Raw genomic sequence first — 21902 nt, forward strand, 5'->3', positions numbered from 1 at the left:
GGTGGGATGGATTATCTCGGCAAAGGAGCTCACTAACACAGATTTAGACAGATTTGTGAACATTAAATATATGTATATAGGGTGGCACAACTAACCCAGAGACAATGGTAGGTGCTCTGATCAATATGACACCTCCAGTCACGTAGAAATAAGAAACTGTATATTAAATTGATCGGCACTTAATATCTGTTTCACGCTGAATATATTTAATTGATAAAAACAAGTGAAATATAATACATAAGCATAAATAAAAACTTTGTTGTAAAATCCGGAAATGTCAACTAAAATAAATGTACTTGCACTTTGTTAAGGTTGGATAATTAGGCAACCTGTGCCAAGAACCTCTGTGCAAAGTCCTTCATAAACACTATTCAATACTGCATCATATTGCAATGTTCACAATGTTCATCCGATTTTTTTATGTTAATGCAATTTTGATGCAATTTTTGTAATTAATAGATTAAATTTGCAATGTATTGAACGCAAGGTAGAACAATTAGGCAAACAAAATCCTACATAGACGATGTTCAATACTGCATCATATTACAATGTTCCCAATGGCACAGGTTCTTGGCACAGGTTGCCTAATTATCCAACCTTAACGAAGTGCAAGTACATTTATTTTAGTTGACATTTCCGGATTTTACAAGAAAGTTTTTATTTATGCTTATGTATTATATTTCACTTGTTTTTATCGATTAAATGTATTCAGCGTGAAACAGATATTGAGTGCCAATCAATTTAATATACAAGATTTGTGAACATTATTTGAGAGTAATGGGTCTTTTTGTGTATGTAGAAAATGTTTCAGATCTTTAGGGTTGAGTTAGGCTCATGCAAAATGGGAGCAAAACCAAAAGTGTTGCATTTATATTTTTGTTCAGTGTAAGATCTTTGCCATTATTAATCTGGTTGCTTTTCGTCTTGAACTTCCACAGGCTTTAAAAATTCATAATGTTTTTTCACAAATTACTGAAAAGATATGTCGAACCTGCTGAACCATCCTCCTTACGTCCTGCTCCTGTCATGGTGGACGGTAGTTTTGAATTTCAGATTGTCAGGATAGTAAACTCACAAATTCTCAGCCGATCTCTTTAGTATCTCGTGCACTGGAAACGTTACGGTCCAGAGGAAAGAATATGGGTTCCTGCAACCGACTTAATGCCAGTAGCCTTGTTAAGGCCTTTCACAGGGCGCATCCTGATAACGTCGGCCTCCATGTCCGGAGGTCACCCATAGGGGGGTTACTGTCACGGTCCCTCACATGACAGAGGTGAGAAGATCTGAGAGACTGGCGGCACGTGAGGGTATCTGACAGTCTCTCTGTTTTCTTCTTGCAGTGTTGTTGTTCGGTAATGACCACACCTCTTGTCAGGTGCAGCTTGTGGTCATTACTGAGGCTCTATTAAGTTCGGACTCACACTGCTTACCATGCGGTTGATATTTCCTGCTGGAGTTGGTTGAGCTGGTGTTTTGTTCCTTTGGATCTCCTGCTCCTCCATTCTTCTTTAAGCTAAGTGTATTTTGTTTTGCATTTTGTTGTTTGCTTATATTTGTTGTTTTCTAGACCTCAGGGAGACGCTGGTTCCTTCATCGGGGAAGGAACCAGTAGTCTCATTCCCTGCCACCGCTCCTAGGGATTTCCAGGGTCTCTAGGGCTAAGGCTCCGGTGTATGAGTATTTCCACCTTCAGGGTCTACTCATACTGGCAGGAGTCAGGGAGAGGTCTAGGTGGTCACCATCCATATCCCTTAGCTTTGAGGTCTAGACTCCTGTCTACTTCCTTCTGTGTGTTATCTGGCGTTTTCCCCTCCCCATTAGCTGTGACACAGACTATGTCAGACTAAGCACTGTAGCTAAAATGTAGTCATAACTCTGCCCTAACAGAGGTGAGGTAAAAAGTAGCCAAGAAACAAGATCTGAGAAAGATAAATAGAAGGTAATAATTCCTTGAAGGACTTATCATGCATAATATTGTTGAGCTCCTGACTGGAGGGTCACTTCAAATCAATAGATCAATTACCCATCTCCAGGAACCTATCAACCATAATTTGTAATATTACTACTGCCAAGAATGGCATCCTGGCTCCTATTAAACTCTTTCAATGAATTAGCCATGCTCTTGCAGCAAAAAACCCACTACCCCATGTTGTAGAAACATTTCCTCTAGGCATAGAGGATGACTCCTTGTTACAGTCTTGAGTGTAAATTGATCATTAGGCAGATCTTTGATACTGAATATACGATAACTATACGATAAGTATATATATATATCTATCTATCATAATGAGTAATATTTTAGAGCTATGATAACAGCGGGGAAAAAATAGGTTAAGAAATCTAAGGCTAATTTCACTTTACTTGTTTTTTTTCCTGATCCGGCAGGGATCAGCAAAAGTGCTTCCATTTTTTATAATACAACCGGCTGGCTTCCATTATCAACAGATCTGGTTGTATTATCTTTAAAATAGCAATGACGGATCCAGCATTAAAACAATTAGATCCACTGGAAAATCAGTTTTCTATTGTGTTCAAGAAAACGCATCTGGCACCATTGACTTACATTGTGTGTCCGTTTTGCTCTGCGTCCCATGCCGGACAGAAAAATGCTGCTTGCTGCGGTTTGCTCTTCGGTATGGGAATGCAACCAAATGGAACGGAATTCTGGTGCATTCTGTTCCATTCAGTTCAGTTTTGTCCCCATTGACAATGAATGGGAAAAAACAGAAGTGTTTTTCTCCAGTATTGAGACCCTATGACGGATCTCAATACCGGAAAAGTAAAACACATATGTGAAAGTAGCCTAAGAAAGTTATGATAACCATCACCAACAAATTATAGTACTGTTTTAAAATCCTTATATAATGTATTAAATGATTCTTCATTATTTACCATTTTTGCAGATGGGACAACACTGATCTGGCTCATAGACTGGGTCTACACATTCTGTCTGAGGACATGCAGACACAGTGCACATGACTTCACCATTAGGGTCACAGCGACATTTCTCACAAGGAGAAACCTAAAACAGAAATAATTAATAAGTGATGTTAGTGAACACAATGTCAGCATTTAGCTTCATCTACACAACAAATGTTAAAAATATACACTGCTTTAGGCTCATTTCACATTCAAATGATGTTGTGAGTAAGGACAGTAGACCAGCTGTCAGGCTGGAACTCACAGCATCACAGATCCCCATGAAGCAGTGAGTTTGGCTCAGACTAGCCAAGTTTGGGAAAATTTTGATAGGACATGTTCTTTCTTTTTGCAGAACGGAAGTACGGGACGAAACCCCACGGAAGCACTCCGTAGTGCTTCAGTAGGGTTCCGTTCCGTGCTTCCGTTCCGCTCCATTCCGCATCTCCGGATTTGCGGACCTATTGAAGTTAATGGGTCAGCATCCGTGATCCGGAATGCACATGGAACGGTGCCCGTGTATTGCGGATCCGCAAATGCGGTCCGCAATACGGCAACGGGACACCTAGTGTCGTGTGCAGGAGGCCTTATGCTGAGGGACCATTGTGCACATGATTTAACCATGTTTTACCTTATTTAGCAACAATTTTGGGAATAACCTGTTATCTTGAAAGCTACCTTCTCAAACTACTAAAATTGGTGGCTAGCTAAAAAGACACATATTCCATGTAATGATTATCTCTGAACACACTTTCACTCCCCCTCAGTAAGCTTGTAAGTGGTCTATGCTCAGCATTCTGATGCACCTTCCGGAGTCCTGAGCTCAGGGAAATAGTACAGTACAATGGATTCCTTGATGCCTACATGAGAGCACAGGCTGTTTGCTGTCTAATGCCTCATTCACACAGTCAGTGTTTGGTCAGTGATTTTCATCAGTGATTTTGAGCAACAAAAAACAACAGATGCGGCTCTAAACACAGAACAGGTGCAGATCTCTCCATTATACATTATGTCCATAGAGACTCTACCAAACACTGACGTTTGAATGAAGCTTAACAGTGGAGGAGTAAAAGTGAGTTCAGAGATAATAATTACATCTTTGAAGTCTTTAGCCCTGATTTATCATATCTTCACTTCAGAATTAAAGCCCCCCTGATGCACCCATACAGTAGAAACTCCCAAAAAGTGACCCTATTTTGGAAACTAAGGGATAAGGTGCCAGTTTTATTGGCACTATTTTGGGGTACATATGATTTTTAATTGCTCTATATTATGTTTTTTTGTGAGGCAAGGTAACCGAAAAATGGCTGTTTTGGCACCGTTTTGTTTAGTTTTTTTACAAGATTCATCTGACAGGGTAGATCATGTGCTATTTTTATAGAGCAGGTTGTTCCGGACGAAATGATATCAAATATGTCTACTTTCTTTCTTTGTTTCAGTTTTACATAATAAAACATTTTTGAAAAAGAAATTATGTTTCCATTTTCTGAACGCCATATGTTTTTTTTATTTTTCTGCCGATCGTCTATTGCAGAGGCTCGTTTTTTGCAGAATGTGTTGAAGTTTTTATTGGTACCATTTTTGGGTACATAGGATTTTATGATCATTCATTATTACACTTTATGGGGCAAGGTGACCAAAAAATTGGCTTTTTTACAACAGTTTTCATTTATTTATTTTTACAGCAATCATCTGAGGAGTTAGGTCATGTGACAGTTTTATAGAGCAGATAGTTACGGACGTGGAAATACCTAATATGTATACTTTTTCTTATTTATTTAAGTTTTACACAGTAATAGCATTTCTGAAACCAAAAAAATGATGTTTTAGTGTCTCCATAGTCTGAGAGCCATAGCTTTTTTATTTTTTGGGCGATTGTCTTAAATAGGGTATAATTTTTTGCGGGATGAGGTTATGGTTTGATTGGTACTATTTTGGGGGTCATAAGCCTTTTTGATCGCTTGCTGTTGCACTTTTTATGATGTAAGGTGACAAAAATGGCTTTTTTTTTTTTTTTACGGTGTTCATCTGAGGGGTTAGGTAATGTGATATTTTTATCGAGCAGGTTATTACAGATGTGGCGATACCTAATATGTATACTTTTTTTATTTATTTCACTTTAACACAATAATAGCATATTTGAAATAAAAAATTTATGTTTTATTGTCTCAATGTTCTAAGAACTATAGTTTTTTTTATTTTTTGAGCAATTTTCTTATGTAGGGTCTCATTTTTTGCGAGATGAGGTGACGGTTTTATTGGTACCATTTAGTTTGATATACACCGCTGTTTGTTTGATCGCTTGGTGTTTCACTTTTTGTGGTATTTATCGGACGGGGTCTATCATGTGATATATTTATAGAGACGGTCGTTACGGACGCGGTGACACCTAATATGTGTATTTTATTTTATTATTTTCATTTTTTATAGGAAAAGGCAATTTTTTTTTTTTAATTTACATTTTTATTTTTACTTTTATTACTTTCACTTTCTTTTTTTATCAAGTCCCTCTTGGATCTTGAAGATCCAGTGGGGCTGATGACTGTACTATACTTTGCAATGCACTTGCATAGCAAAGTATAATACTATCAGATGTCCTGTAGGTGGCAACAGCAGACGCTTTTGCAAAGCGTCCGGTTGCCATGGCAACCATCGGGCGTTGCCATCACAGCGCGGCAGCCCCGATGGTTGAGAGAGGGAGCCCCCTCCCTCTATTAACCCCATGGATGCCGCGGCCTCTTAGGGGTTACAGCAGAGTGTCAGCATAGAGCTGACACTCTCTGCTGATGGCGGCGGCTCAGGAATGGAGCCGCCGCCATCAAATACAGCAGGGGGACCGAACCGCATCGGGGGCAGCGCTGGAAAGGGGGAGGGGGAAGGTACGGCTAGAATTGAGGGAGGCAGCACAAATGGGGGCAGGAGGAATGTATGGGGCGGGGAGGGGGCAGACTGCATCAGGGCAGGCTGCATGAATGTGGATGGGAGCGGGGGGAACTATATAAGGGGCAGGCGGGGACAAGGGGAGGCTTGGAGGCACACAGATCAGGGGACATGAGGACACTACCTGATTTCAGGCTCTGATCTGCAGAGCACAGATCAGAGCCTGAAACTGGCATTTTAACACTGACGCAATCCGATTGGTTAGTCTGCACAGACTAACCAATCGGATCGATTGTCGGCAAGGGACCACTCTGATTGGTCCCTTGCCGGCATTACTGCACTGTATGTTGTCCGTGACAGCAGCAGTGCCTGGGGCAGAAGCTTTAATCCAAGCGTTTTGCAGCGCTTGGATTGAAGAGCTGGCTTGACGTTTATACACGTGGTAGCTGCACGGGGCATGTGCAAATATCACGTATATAAACGTATTGCAGTCGTGAAGGGGTTAATGATGAGTTTCCCAGATTATTATTGAGACTTAGGCCCCTTACAGACGAGTGTGTGCAGATTAGGTCCGGATGTGTTGCGAATGCGTTCAGTGAAAAATGTGTGATTTCGTAAACTAAGTCATTCAGTTTTGTCTGCGATCGCGTTCAGTTGTTCAGTTTTTATCACGTGGGTGCAATACGATTTAATGCGTTTTGCACGCGCGAGATAAAAAACTGAAGGTATACAAACAACATCTCTTAGCAACCTTCTGTGAAAAACGCATTTTCACGAAGCTCCATTCACTTCTATGGGACTAGTGTTGCGAGAAAATCGCACAATATAGAACATGCTGTGATTTTCACGCAACGCACAGGTGATGTGTGAAAACCAATGCTCATGTACACAGCCCCATTATGCAGGCGCAATGCGTTTGCATCATGCATTACACCCGCGCGGAATACTTGCTTGTGTGAAAGGGGCCTTATTGAGTCGCAATCTCATTCCAGGAGAAGGGTGGCGTATGGAAACTGGTGTAGCTTCTCTAGGCAAAAGTGTTAGGTTTAAAGGTAAGCCAAATTTATCAAGTAACATGAGACATTTGATAAATGCGGCATAAAGTACTCCAACGCAGACTCAAGCAAAATTTTCCCCTCATGATAAATTCCCCCCTTTGTCTCTATTTATTTATTCATTCATTATAGTTGTTTAATTAGGCTTTCGTTGTGACAGATTCCCTTTAAGTATGCTCATTAGTTATGATATAACATTACAAATTATCTAACACAATCCTCTAGTTCAACAAAACAAATTTACAATTGTGAATTCTGTTGTGGAATCAACAAAACACTTAGCTGGTGCCCTCCTTTTCATCTTTCAGCTGCAAATCAATTAATTCTTGAGCTCCTCTTCTGCCATCCAAGATGGCTGCATTGATTCTCAGACTACCTGATGCAAACTGTACATTTGGTAGTCCAAGGTACTTCTTGCTGCCCTCTGATTGTCCAGCCCTGCACATATGAGCAGTGCTGGCTAATCAAAGAGCAAGATTGGACAAGCAGGAAGAGATGCACAGTGTGTATCAGGTAGTCTGAGAAGCAGTGCAGCCATCTTGGGTGACAAAAGAGCCCAGGAATCGGTGCTGGCTGTGGCCTGTATTGTGGCCCACAAACAGCGAGCCCGCAATATGCGGGCACTGAGCGTGTGCTCACCGCATAACTGATGCGGACACATTCACTTTAAAGGGTCCGCAATTTGGAGGTGCGGTTCGGAACGGAGGCACGGAACCCCACAAAAGCACTACAGAGTGCTTCTGTGAGGTTCCTTTTCATGCCTCCACACCACAAAAAAACTTGTTCAAGTTGAATGGGTCTGGATCCATTGCGGCAAATTGCGGTCCCCAATGCACGGAATGGCAGGCCAACGGCCGCTTGCAAGAGGCCTTAGGCTAATTTAACACCATGCCTCTATAAACTATTTATGGACCTACATTCCCATAGACTAAATAAGCCTTGTAGCAGTACACATCAGGATACACAGCACAAACTGCATTGCAAATTGTAGTATACTATGCACAAAAAACTTATACCACAGATACAGTACAGTTGAGTAACATGACCACAAGCTAATATCCAGCTCAACCACTGTATTTTTGCATTTGAGTTCTGCAGTAAAGAAGCACACTGGTTTACTGAAAACCCTGACTCTCTGGACTTATTTCCTTTTGGGGTGCACCATGTCTTGCCATCCCCACCAGAGTGAAAAAACACATTTTGGCACTTCAACAGTGTTTGGGGGACTCTCAGCTTAGCATTAGGACCACCCCAAAATGCAGCCACTGCATTAGAAGTCGTCATTACAATGTTACTCCATTGTGTATTTCTAAAAGCACTCAGGGGCAGCCAGATACATTTACTTACTGTATGTCTATTATTAAATTCAGGAGGATGGCTTTAAATGACCCTGCTAAATGTAGAGACTGAACACTGTAGATATGCATTATCCATCTGAGGTTTCCATCCGTAGGACATACAGTATATGTTTATTTATTTTACTTATATAGTGCTGACATGTTTCACTGTGTTTTACTTACATTATCGTTGCTTGCTATCTCCAATGAGGCTCATAATCAAATTTTCCTTTTGGTATGTTTTTGGAGTGTGGGAGGAAACCAGAGTACCTACTAACCACTTCACCATGCTGGCCATATTTACCCATCTCATTTTAATTTTTTTCTTCCCACATTCCAAGAGGCGTAACTAGAGATAAGCGAATCGAAGCTGACAAAGTGGAATTCGAGTTGAATTTCAGGAAAACTTCGATTCGCAACGAATTTGAATTTCCTCGCGCTTTGTGGTAACGAATCGCAATTTTCCTAAAATGGCGGCTACGCATGTGAGGACATGGGGCAAGGAACTCTGGGAAGGCGGGATCACCCAGATTGACATGCTTGCATACAGCCAATCAGAAGCCAGTCAGCCCTGCAATATCACAGCCCTATATATACGGCAGCCATTTTAGATTCTGACATTTTCCAGCGTTCAGAGTGCAAGGACAGACGTGTGAACAGGGGCGTAACGATCGCGGTCGCAGGGGGTGCGACTGCGACCGGGCCCGACGGGGGGAGGGGGCCCGCTGTACTAACATGTAATGAAGAGCTGTGACGGGGCCCGGCATGAAGTACAGTGACAATGCCAGCCCCGTCAGGGCGCTCCATTACACGTTTAATATTATGAGGCAAGGTGGGGGAGGTTTGCGCAGAGAGGGGGAGGAGGAAGAGGGGGGACGCGCGCACTCACTCATATACACTCGGCCCGGCAGTTCTTGTCACTGCCGGGCTGTCTCCAGATCATCAGTGAAGCAGGAGCTCTAGCGCTCCCTCTGCTTGCCGCACATCGCGCTGCTGGCTGTGGGAGGAGCTCTGAAGGCCCGGGAAACTGCCTTCAGTACAGCCAGCAGCGCGATGTGAGTGTGGCAGTGAAACATCAGGGAAGAGGGTAAGTATGTTTTTTTTTTTTTTTGCAGACTGGGGGCAAAGGGGAAGGGGGGGCACAAAAGTGTGCATCTCTACTAAGGGGGCACCTAATCTGTCATAACTACTGTGAGGGGGGCACATATAAAGGCATTACTATGAGGGGGCACATATATCAACTACTGTGAGGGGGGGCACATAATCTGGCATAACCACTGTGAGGGGTACATATGTGGGCATATCTAATGTGAGGGGCACATAATCTAGCATAACCACTGTAGGGGGGCACGTATCTGGTCATTACTGTGAGGGGCAAATAATCTGGCATAACTACTGTGAGGGGGCACATATCTGGTCATAACTACTGTGAGGGGGAACATATCTGGCCAATACTACTGTGAGGGGCACATATCTTGCTATATCCACTGTGAGGGGCACATATCTGGGCATATCCACTGTGAGGGGCACATATCTGGGCATATCCACTGTGAAGGGGGCACATATCTGGGCATAACTACTGTGAAGGGGGCACATATCTGGCATAAATACCGTGAGGGGGCACATATTTGGCATAACTACTGTTAGGGGGCACATATTTGGCATATCTACTGTTAGGGGGCACATATCTGGGCATAACTACTGTGACAGGAACAAAGGTGGGCTTAATTACTGTGAAAGGCCACAAGGTGGGCATTAGTACTGTGAGGGGCCACAATGTGGGCATTAGTACTGTGTGGTAGAACTTAGGGGAAATGTCCTAAATTACCCTGCTATACATTGGCATAGCTCAGTCTACCAGGCCAGCACAGCGCCCCCTGCTGGTGATTTCATAGGGGCAGTCACCATCCCTTCCTTATGTGATTATTCATTTTTTTCTCTATCACCACAGGGACCTTGTTCTGGATCCAGTGGATATCACGCCGAAGCCAGCGACACCCTGGATGAGGTAGGACCAGATTTTATTAGGACTGGGTTAGTGTAGCCATGCATTGGGCTTAGGGCTCTTTAACACGAGCGGATCCCGTGTGGCTAATCCGCTGTGTAAAAGAGTGCCAAGCCCCGCTCCGGACAGCAGAGACACGTAGCAGTAACATAATTGATAATGCTCTGTGCCTCTCTATGATCGTTTTGCTACAAACTCACAGTGACCACTTTATCTCACTGTGATTTTGTAGTAAAAAGGTCACAGAGAGGCACGGAGCATTATCAATCATGTTACTGCTCCGTGTCTCTTGGCCCTCATTCACGCAGCGGACTAACCACAAGGGAAAGAGCCCTTCGTAAGAAAATCTGCCGCTTCTTTGTAAAAAGGGGGGGGGGGGGGCCCGATCCAAAGTTTGCACTGGGGCCCATAACACTCTAGTTACGCCACTGCGTGTGAAGGTGCTAGGGACAGCTATTGGTAAAACCTCTATGTTTAAAAGAAAAAACTGAAAAAAGGGTTTATAAGTGCAGGGAAAGGATAGGGAGGAATCATTTCACAGCATCTTAATGCAGGAAGAGACGTTAGAAGGCACTAGGAACATTGATAGGAAAGTGATTTACAAGTGCAAGGAAAGATTATTTGGGGATCCAAATAGCCATTAGACAGCTCAGGCATTCCAGCTTTTTGTTATTGGGCTGCAAGTGTTATGTCGGGAAGCCTTTAGTGGCTTATATCTTAGTATCTTATTCAGTAAGACAAGAAAAATATATACACATTTCATTTCTACAGTTATTTCTGTTGGAAGCGTATAGAGGCATATTTCAGTACAACAAGAAAAATATATACGCACTGCACTGTTGCAGTTATTTCTGGTCAAAACATATAGGAGTATTACAAAAAAAAAAAATATATATATATATATATATATATATATATACGCACTGCACTGTTGCAGTTATTTCTGGGGAAAGCGTATGGGGGCGTATTTCAGTAAATAATGAAAAATATATATGCACTGCACTGTTGCAGTTATTTCTGGTCAAAACGTATAGGAGTATTACAGTAAAAAAAGAAAAATATATACGCACTGCACTGTTGCAGTTATTTCTGGTCAAAACGTATAGGAGTATTACAGTAAAAAAAGAAAAATATATACACACTGCACTGTTGCAGTTTTTTCTGGGGAAAGCGTATGGGGGCGTATTTCAGTAAAAAAAGAAAAATATATATGCACTGCACTGTTGCAGTTATTTCTGGTCAAAGTGTATAGGAGTATTACAGTAAAAAAAGAAAAATATATATGCACTACACTGTTGCAGTTACAGTCAGGTCCATAAATATTGGGATATCAACACAATTGTAAATTTTTGGGCTCTATACACCACCACAATGGATTTGAAATGAAACAAACAAAATATGCTTTAACTGCAGACTGTCAGCTTTAATTTGAGGGTATTTACATCCAAATAAGGTGAACGGTATAGGAATTACAACAGTTTGCATATGTGCCTCCCACTTGTTAAGGAACCAAAAGTAATGGGACAATTGGCTTCTCAGCTGTTCCATGGCCAGGTGTGTGTTATTCCCTCATTATCCCAATTACAATGAGCAGATAAAAGGTCCAGAGTTCATTTCAAGTGTGCTATTTGCATTTGGAATCTGTTGCTGTCAACTCTCAAGATGAGATCCAAAGAGCTGTCACTATCAGTGAAGCAAGCCATAATTAGGCTGAAAAAAAAAAAAAAAAAACATCAGAGAGATAGCAAAAACATTAGGCGTGGCCAAAACAACTGTTTGGAACATTTTTAAAAAGAAGGAATGCACCGGTAAGATCAGCAACACCAAAAGACCCGGAAGACCACGGGAAACAACTGTGGTGGATGACTGAAGAATTCTTTCCCTGGTGAAGAAAACACCCTTCACAACAGTTGGCCAGATCAAGAACATTCTCCAGGAGGTAGGCGTATGTGTGTCAAAGTCAACAATCAAGAGAAGACTTCACCAGAGTGAATACCGAGGGTTCACCACAAGATGTAAACCATTGGTGAGCCTCAAAAACAGAAAGGCCAGATTAGAGTTTGCCAAACGACATCTAAAAAAGCCTTCACAGTTCTGGAACAACATCCTATGGACAGATGAGACCAAGATCAACTTGTACCAGAGTGATGGGAAGAGAACAGTATGTAGAAGGAAAGAAACTGCTCATGATCCTAAGCATACCACCTCATCAGTGAAGCATGGTGGTGGTAGTGTCATGGCGTGGGCATGTATGGCTGCCAATGGAACTGCTTCTCTTTTATTTAGTGATGATGTGACTGCTGACAAAAGCAGCAGGATGAAGTCTGAAGTGTTTCGAGCAATATTATCTGCTCATATTCAGCCAAATGCTTCAGAACTCATTGGACGGCACTTCCGAGTGCAGATGGACAATGACCCAAAGCATACTGCAAAAGCAACCAAAGAGTTTTTTAAGGGAAAGAAGTGGAATGTTATGCAATGGCCAAGTCAATCACCTGACCTGAATCCGATTGAGCATGCATTTCACTTGCTGAAGACAAAACTGAAGGGAAAATGCCCCAAGAACAAGCAGGAACTGAAGACAGTTGCAGTAGAGGCCTGGCAGAGCATCACCAGGGGTGAAACCCAGCGTCTGGTGATGTCTATGCGTTCCAGACTTCAGGCTGTAATTGACTGCAAAGGATTTGCAACCAAGTATTAAAAAGTGAAAGTTTGATTTATGATTATTATTCTGTCCCATTACTTTTGGTTCCTTAACAAGTGGGAGGCACATATGCAAACTGTTGTAATTCCTACACCGTTCACCTGATTTGGATGTAAATGCCCTCAAATTAAAGCTGACAGTCTACAGTTAAAGCACATCTTGTTCGTTTTATTTCAAATCCATTGTGGTGGTGTATAGAGGCAAAAATGTTAGAATTGTGTCGATGTCCCAATATTTATGGACCTTACTGTATTTCTGGTGAAAGCATATAGGGGCGTATTACAGTAATAAAAGAAAAATATATACACACTGTTTAGTTCCAGTTATTTCTGGGGAAAGCCTATAGGGGCTGTGGTGTTTGCTCTGGTAGACAGGTTAGCGGACGCAGTATAGAGGTAAGGAACCAGGTTGTAAATCAACTTCAGTGTTTTATTCACACTCAGCAAAAACATCAGTCTTGGTGCTTGTTCACACACAGCAAACATAATAATGATCACCTGGAATCCTAGGTGTCAGTTCACACCCGGCTATATGCTCAGCCACAGACAAGTTCACTGGCAGGATTCCAGGCGGCATGCATGCCTGTTTGCAGTCCTCAGCACAGAGTACTTCTCAGCTTTTCTGTCAGATGGAGGATAATCCACACCACCTGACAATGCTAACTGCTTTTTATAAGCCTCCCAAGACCCGTCCTAGAACGTGGGGAGAAGCCACCCACCGAGCACTTTGGCTACTCCCAGTAAGAGCCGTCCCGGCTTTACAGCCATACTGAACAGCTGAAGTGTCAGACTGCAAAGCAATAATGACACTTTAGGAAAAAAACATCTCTTACCTCACCCAGGCCAGGAATCTCGGTGACACATTCTGCCATCAATCATGGCCCCTTGTTCCTTCCTACAGGGCGTATTACAGTAAAAAAAAAGAAAAATATATATGCACTGCACTGTTGCAGTTATATCTGGTGAAAGCGTATAGGGGCATATTACAGTAAAAAAAGAAAAAAATATACGTACTGCACTGTTGCAGTTATTTCTGTTGAAAGAGTATAGGGGGCATATTTCAGTAAAAAAAAGACAAATATATACGCACTGCATTGTTGCAGTTATTTCTGTTGAAAGCGTATAGGGGCGTATTTAAGTACTACCAGAAAAATATATACGCACTTCACTATTTAATTGTTTTCTGGTTAAAGCATATAGTGGCCCATTTCATTCCAACAAGAAATATATATTCTCAGGTCACTTCTGTAGTTATTTCTGTTGAAAGCGTATAGGGGCGTATTTCATTAAAAAAAGAAATATATATACCCACTGCAATGTTGCAGTTAGTTCTGTTAAAAGCATATAGGGGCGTATTACACAAAAAAAAGAAAAATATATACTGTTGCAGTTACTGTATTTCTGGTGAAAGCGTATAGGGGCATATTTCAGTAAAAAAAAAAAATATATATATATATATATATATATACCTACTGCACTGTTGCAGGGATAGGGACGTATTTCAGTAATAAAAGACAAATACCGTATATACGCACTGCACTGTTGCAGTTATTTCTGTTGAAAGCATATGGGGCGTATTTAATTAAAAAAAGAGAAATATTTATACGCACTACACTGTTGCGGTTAGTTCTGTTAAAAGCATATAGGGGCAAATTACACAAAAAAAAGAAAAATATATACGCACTGCACTGTTATCTGCTCATTGTAATTGGGATAATGAGGGAATAACACACACCTGGCCATGGAACAGCTGAGAAGCCAATTGTCCCATTACTTTTGGTTCCTTAACAAGTGGGAGGCACATATGCAAACTGTTGTAATTCCTACACCGTTCACCTGATTTGGATGTAAATGCCCTCAAATTAAAGCTGACAGTCTACAGTTAAAGCACATCTTGTTCGTTTTATTTCAAATCCATTGTGGTGGTGTATAGAGGCAAAAATGTTAGAATTGTGTCGATGTCCCAATATTTATGGACCTTACTGTATTTCTGGTGAAAGCATATAGGGGCGTATTACAGTAATAAAAGAAAAATATATACACACTGTTTAGTTCCAGTTATTTCTGGGGAAAGCGTATAGGGGCTGTGGTGTTTTGCTCTGGTAGACAGGTTAGCGGACGCAGTATAGAGGTAAGGAACCAGGTTGTAAATCAACTTCAGTGTTTTATTCACACTCAGCAAAAACATCAGTCTTGGTGCTTGTTCACACACAGCAAACATAATAATGATCACCTGGAATCCTAGGTGTCAGTTCACACCCGGCTATATGCTCAGCCACAGACAAGTTCACTGGCAGGATTCCAGGCGGCATGCATGCCTGTTTGCAGTCCTCAGCACAGAGTACTTCTCAGCTTTTCTGTCAGATGGAGGATAATCCACACCACCTGACAATGCTAACTGCTTTTTATAAGCCTCCCAAGACCCGCCCTAGAACGTGGGGAGAAGCCACCCACCGAGCACTTTGGCTACTCCCAGTAAGAGCCGTCCCGGCTTTACAGCCATACTGAACAGCTGAAGTGTCAGACTGCAAAGCAATAATGACACTTTAGGAAAAAAACATCTCTTACCTCACCCAGGCCAGGAATCTCGGTGACACATTCTGCCATCAATCATGGCCCCTTGTTCCTTCCTACAGGGCGTATTACAGTAAAAAAAAAGAAAAATATATATGCACTGCACTGTTGCAGTTATTTCTGGTGAAAGCGTATAGGGGCATATTACAGTAAAAAAAGAAAAAAATATACGTACTGCACTGTTGCAGTTATTTCTGTTGAAAGAGTATAGGGGGCATATTTCAGTAAAAAAAAGACAAATATATACGCACTGCATTGTTGCAGTTATTTCTGTTGAAAGCATATAGGGGCGTATTTAAGTACTACCAGAAAAATATATACGCACTTCACTATTTAATTGTTTTCTGGTTAAAGCATATAGTGGCCCATTTCATTCCAACAAGAAATATATATTCTCAGGTCACTTCTGTAGTTATTTCTGTTGAAAGCGTATAGGGGCGTATTTCATTAAAAAAAGAAATATATATACCCACTGCAATGTTGCAGTTAGTTCTGTAAAAAAGCATATAGGGGCGTATTACACAAAAAAAATAAAAATATATACTGTTGCAGTTACTGTATTTCTGGTGAAAGCGTATAGGGGCATATTTCAGTAAAAAAAAAAAATATATATATATATATATACGTACTGCACTGTTGCAGGGATAGGGACGTATTTCAGTAATAAAAGACAAATACCGTATATACGCACTGCACTGTTGCAGTTATTTCTGTTGAAAGCATATGGGGCGTATTTAATTAAAAAAAGAGAAATATTTATACGCACTACACTGTTGCGGTTAGTTCTGTTAAAAGCATATAGGGGCAAATTACACAAAAAAAAGAAAAATATATACGCACTGCACTGTTGCAGTTACTGTATTTCTGGTAAAAAACAAACAAATATACAGTACAGACCAAAAGTTTGGACACACCTTCTCATTCAAAGAGTTTTCTTTATTTTCATGACTATGAAGGCATCAAAACTATGAATTAACACATGTGGATTTATATACATAACAAACAAGTGTGAAACAACTGAAAATATGTCATATTCTAGGTTCTTCAAAGTAGCCACCTTTTGCTTTGATTACTGCTTTGCACACTCTTGGCATTCTCTTGATGAGCTTCAAGAGGTAGTCCCCTGAAATGGACTTCCAACAGTCTTGAAGGAGTTCCCAGAGATGCTTAGCACTTGTTGGCCCTTTGGCCTTCACTCTGCGGTCCAGCTCACCCCAAACCATCTCAATTGGGTTCAGGTCCGGTGACTGTGGAGGCCAGGTCATCTGGCACAGCACCCCATCACTCTCCTTCATGGTCAAATAGCCCTTACTTTCAAAGTTTTCCCAATTTTTCGGCTGACTGACTGACCTTAATTTCTTAAAGTAATGATGGCCACTCGTTTTTCTTTACTTAGCTGCTTTTTTCTTGCCATAATACAAATTCTAACAGTCTATTCAGTAGGACTATCAGCTGTGTATCCACCTGACTTCTCCTCAACGCAACTGATGGTCCCAACCCCATTTATAAGGCAAGAAATCCCACTTATTAAACCTGACAGGGCACACCTGTGAAGTGAAAACCTATTTCAGGGGACTACCTCTTGAAGCTCATCAAGAGAATGCCAAGAGTGTGCAAAGCAGTAATCAAAGCAAAAGGTGGCTACTTTGAAGAACCTAGAATATGACATATTTTCTGTTGTTTCACACTTGTTTGTTATGTATATAATTCCACATGTGTTAATTCATAGTTTTGATGCCTTCAGTGTGAATCTACAATTTTCATAGTCATGAAAATAAATAAAACTCTTTGAATGAGAAGGTGTGTCCAAACTTTTGGTCTGTACTGTATATGCACGTCACTAATTAATTGTTTTATGGTTAAAGCGTATAGTAGCCTATTTCATTCCAACAAGAAATATATATTCTCAGGTCACTTCTGTAGTTATTTCTGGTGAAAGCGTATAGGGGCGTATTTCATTAAAAAAAGAAGCGAGAGGCCTGATCTCCCGATGTCATCTAGCGGTCGTGTCTTGACCAGCAACCCAACGGTTCTTGATTGGTTAACTCGGTCATCCACGTCATCCCAAGTGACATCAGACACCCCCAGCCAACAGTCCGGCACGGCCCGGAAGCAGACCCTGTGCCCTCACCAGTCCCCAACCTGCCTCTGGCCTTTTCTGTTCCATCACCGTAAGAAGTACTACATGCAGTGGGCTCAGCTTCACTTTTCAGCAAGAATGAGCTACTAGAGGACAGTCAGCAGCTACTGCCCAGCCAAGATGTGAAGGAGACTTTCGCCACTTCCTCCTCTAAGAGAGTGGCATGGGAGCTTGTGTTGCGAGTGGTCAGTTAAGGAGAACATCAGTGATGTGCAGACACTACTCGATGATGAGCCGATCGCACTTGGGAGCCGCGTGAAGAAGGGGCTTTGTCATCATCAGGAGAAGAGGGTGGCAGATTGCCCGTCAGGCAGCGGCTGAGCCAGCAAGTTGCTAACGTGGCCAGTAGTCAGCAGGTTGGCAGTAGTGGGAGGTCGGGAGCCAAACGTGCCCAGGGTAGACCACCTGCTTCGCAGCAACCTACCTGCCTGGGAAGTAGTGGTGCAGGGGTTCAAGGAAGGAGGCAACAGCAGTAGTAATCAGTCAGTGCGGACTGTTGGAGGTAAAATCACCTACTCAGCTGTGTGGCAGTTTTTTTTTAAAGCGCCAGAGGAGGTGAATAGAGTTAAGTGGACACCTGGATGATCGGGTTCGACGGGTTCGGCCGAACTTCGGAAAAAAGTTCGAGTTTGGGACCCGAACTTGAACCGAACTTGACCCCGAACCCGAACCCCATTGAAGTCCTCCCGAACTTTTGAGCACTAAAATGGCTGTAAAAATGTCATGAAAATGGCTAGAGGGCTGCAAATGTCATCAAAATGTGGTTAAGAGCATGACAAGTGCTCTGCAAACAAATGTGGATAGGGAAATGACTTAAAATAACATAAAATACGTAAAAATAAAAAGAAAAATAATCTTGCTCTAGGAGGACCAGGTCCATATGGAGTAGGAGGTTGAGGAGGTGGTGGATGTGGCGGTGTAGGTGGAAGTGGCGGTTGAGGAGGCGGCGGTAGCCTACACTTCTTTTTTGTTTTAAATGTATTTTTATTTTTTAAAATTAGGGTGCACCCCAAAACATTGGGAAATATAACCTGTGATAACCCCCTCCAGTCATGCTAAACACACGTTCAGATAATACACTGGCTGCAGGGCAGGTCAGCACCTCCAAGGCGTAAAGGGCAAGCTCAGGCCATGTGCCCAATTTGGAGACCAAGACGTTGAAGGGGGCAGACCCGTCATTCATTACGTGTAGGCGTGTGCACACATACTGCTCCACCATGTTGATGAAATGCTGCATCCTGCTAAGACGTTCCATATCAGCTGATGGTGCTGGTTGTTGTGGCGTGCTGACAAAGCTTTTCAACATTTCGGCCATGCTAACCCTGCCTTCTGAGGTGCTGGCGGCGCCTTGTGCTTCCACTGTGCCTCTGCTGTAAGGTGGGAATGCCACCAGCAGCGCATCTACCAGCGCGCGCTTGTACTTGCGCATCTTACGATCACGCTCCAGTGAGGGAATTAAGGATGGTACGTTGTCCTTGTAACGGGGATCCAGCAGTGTGGCCACCCAGTAATCAGCACAAGTTAGAATGTGGGCAACTCAGCGGTCGTTGCGGAGACACTTTAGCATGTAATCGCTCATGTGTGCCAGGCTGCCCAGAGGCAACGAAAAGCTGTCCTCTGTGGGAGGTGTATCATCTGTGTCCTCTGTATCCCCACATCCACGCACCAGTGATGGCCATGAGTTGGTCTGGGTGCCACCCTGCTGTGAACATGGTTCCTCCTCCTCCATCTCCACCTCCTCATCCTCCAGAACTGTGCCCTAGCTGTACAACTGTGTACCTTGGGTTTGTGGGTGCAGGAACCCATCCTCGGAGCCACTTGGGAATGACTGGGCGGAAACCCTACGAAATGATCCCTCTTCCTCCTCCTCCACCTGTGCCACATCCTCTTCCATCATCGCCAGGAGCGTTTTTTCAAGGAGGCATAGAAGTGGGATAGTAACGCTGAGAACTGTGTTTTCGGCACTGGCCATGTTGGTGGAGTACTTGAAACAGCGCAACAAGGAACACAGGTCTCGCATGGAGGCCCAGTCATTGGTGGTGAAGTGGTGCTGTTCCGCAGAGCGACTCACCCGTGCGTGCTGCAGCTGAAACTCCACTATCGCCTGCTGCTGCTCGCACAGTCTGGCCAGCATGTGCAAGGTGGAGTTCCACCTTGTGGGCACGTCGCATATGAGGCAGTGAGCGGGAAGGCCGAAGTTACGCTGCAGCGTTGACAGGCGAGTAGCAGCAGGGTGAGAACGCCGAAAGCGCGCACAGACGGCCCACACTTTATGCAGCAGCTCTGACATATCGGGGGAAGTTTAAAGGAATCTCTGCACCACCAAATTCAGCACATGCGCTAGGCAAGGGATGTGCGTCAAACCGGCTAGTCCCAGAGCTGCTACGAGATTTCGCCCATTATCGCACACCACCAGGCCGGGCTTGAGGCTCACTGGCACAAACCACTAATCGGTCTGTTGTTCAATGCCCGTCCACAGCTCCTGCGCGGTGTGGGGTTTGTCCCCCAAACAGATAAGTTTTAAAACTGCCTGCTGTCGTTTACCCCTGGCTGTGCTGAAGTTGGTGGTGAAGGTGTTACGCTGACCGGATGAGGAGCTGGTAGAGGATGAGGAAGCAAAGTAGGAGGAGGAAGCAATAGGAGGCAAACTGAAGCGCCCTGCAATCCTCGGTGGTGTAAGGACATGCGCTAAACTGCTATCCGCCTCAGGCCCAGCCGCCACTGCATTTACCCTGTGTGCTGTTATGGAGATATAACGTCCCTGACCGTGCTTACTGTTCCACTTATCTGTAGTCAGGTGCACCTTGCCACAGATGGCGTTGCACAGTGCACACTTGATTTTGTCTCCTACTTGGTTGTGCTTGGAAGGGATGGCTTGTCTTGAAAAGTAGTGGCGGCTGGACACGACGTACTGTGGGACAGCCACCGCCATAATGCCTTTAAAACTCTCCGTCTCCACTAGATGGAATGACAGCATTTCAAAGGTCAGTAATTTAGAAATGCTGGCATTCAGGGCTAGGGATCGCGGGTGGGTAGGGGGGTACTTCCTCTTCCTCTCCAGCGTTTGGGAGATGGAGAGCTGAATGCGTCCGTGGGACATTGTGGAGATGCTTGGTGACCCAGGTGTTGGTGTTGCTGGCAGATCCTCTGTTTGCGGGGTGGCAGGTGGCACTGTCACTCCAGAGGTGGATGAAGAGGCCGCTACTGCAGCAGAAGAGAAAGCAGGAGGAGCCAGAGACCTTTCTTGGTTTTTGAGGTGTCTACTCCACTGCAGCTCGTGCTTTGCACTTAAATGCCTGGTCATGCAGGTTGTGCTCAGGTTGAGAACATTTATGCCTCACTTCGGGCTCTGATTGCACAGCGTGCAAATTACTCGTGTCTTGTCGTCAGCACATTGTCTGAAGAACTGCCACGCCAGGGAACTCCTTGGAGCTGGCTTTGATGTGCTTGGTCCCTTGCTGCGGTGGGCAGTAGCAGGCGTACTGTCTAGAGGACGGCCGCTTCGCTTTTGCACCCTGCTCCCTCTTCTGCTGTGCTGGTGTCTCTGTGCAACCACCGCCTCTTCCTCTGAACTACATAGGCCACTCGCATGACCTTGATTCCATGTGGGGTCGAGGACCTCATCGTACTCCACATCATCTTCCACCCAGTCTTCACCCCTGCCTTCCTTGTCGGTCTGCACACTTTCAAAAGCCCCAGCAGTTGGCACCTGTGTTCTGTCATAATCCGAGACGTGCTGCGATGGTCCTCCCATGTACTCATCTTGAAAGATAAGTGGTTGGGCATCGGTGCACTCAATCTCTTCCACTTCTTGGGAAGGGCTAGGTGGATGGCCCTGGGAAACCCTGCTAACAGATTCATCAAAAAGCAGAAGAGACTGCTGCATGACTTGGGGCTCAGACTGCTTGGCTGATTTGCAAGGGGGTGAGATGAAAGACTGATGGACATCGGCTGCAGGTGCCAACTGTGGTCTTTCAGCATGAGACTGGGTGGGAGACAATGTGAAGGAACTGGATCCACTGTCAGCAACCCAATCTACTATCTCCTGTACTTTTTCAGGCCTCACAATTCGTAGAGCAGCATTAGGCCCGACCAAATACCTCTGCAGGTTTTGTGTCCTACTCGCACCTGAGGAAGGGGTTTCACTTGTGCGTGTAGCTGGAACAGATCGACCACGTCCTCTCCCTGCAACAGGAGCTCCACCAGCAGCACAACGACCTGGGGCACGTCCCTTATTTGTACAGGGTAGGTTATTTATATGGATACACCTTAATAAAATGGGAATGGTT

At 43.6% G+C, this 21902-nt stretch overlaps 1 protein-coding gene across 1 annotated transcript in view; it reads right to left on the reverse strand.

The window, feature by feature from the left end:
- Positions 1 to 21902, reverse strand: part of VWC2 (von Willebrand factor C domain containing 2) — a 994391-nt gene that overhangs the window by 467611 nt on the left and 504878 nt on the right. The window contains exon 2 of the mRNA XM_040433032.1: positions 2893 to 3022. Within this exon, the coding sequence (XP_040288966.1) occupies positions 2893 to 3022 (130 nt within the window). The remainder of the gene's footprint in view (positions 1 to 2892; positions 3023 to 21902) is intronic.

This window comes from Bufo bufo, chromosome 5, assembly GCF_905171765.1.
Source record: "Bufo bufo chromosome 5, aBufBuf1.1, whole genome shotgun sequence".
Classification (NCBI taxonomy): Eukaryota; Metazoa; Chordata; class Amphibia; order Anura; family Bufonidae; genus Bufo; species Bufo bufo.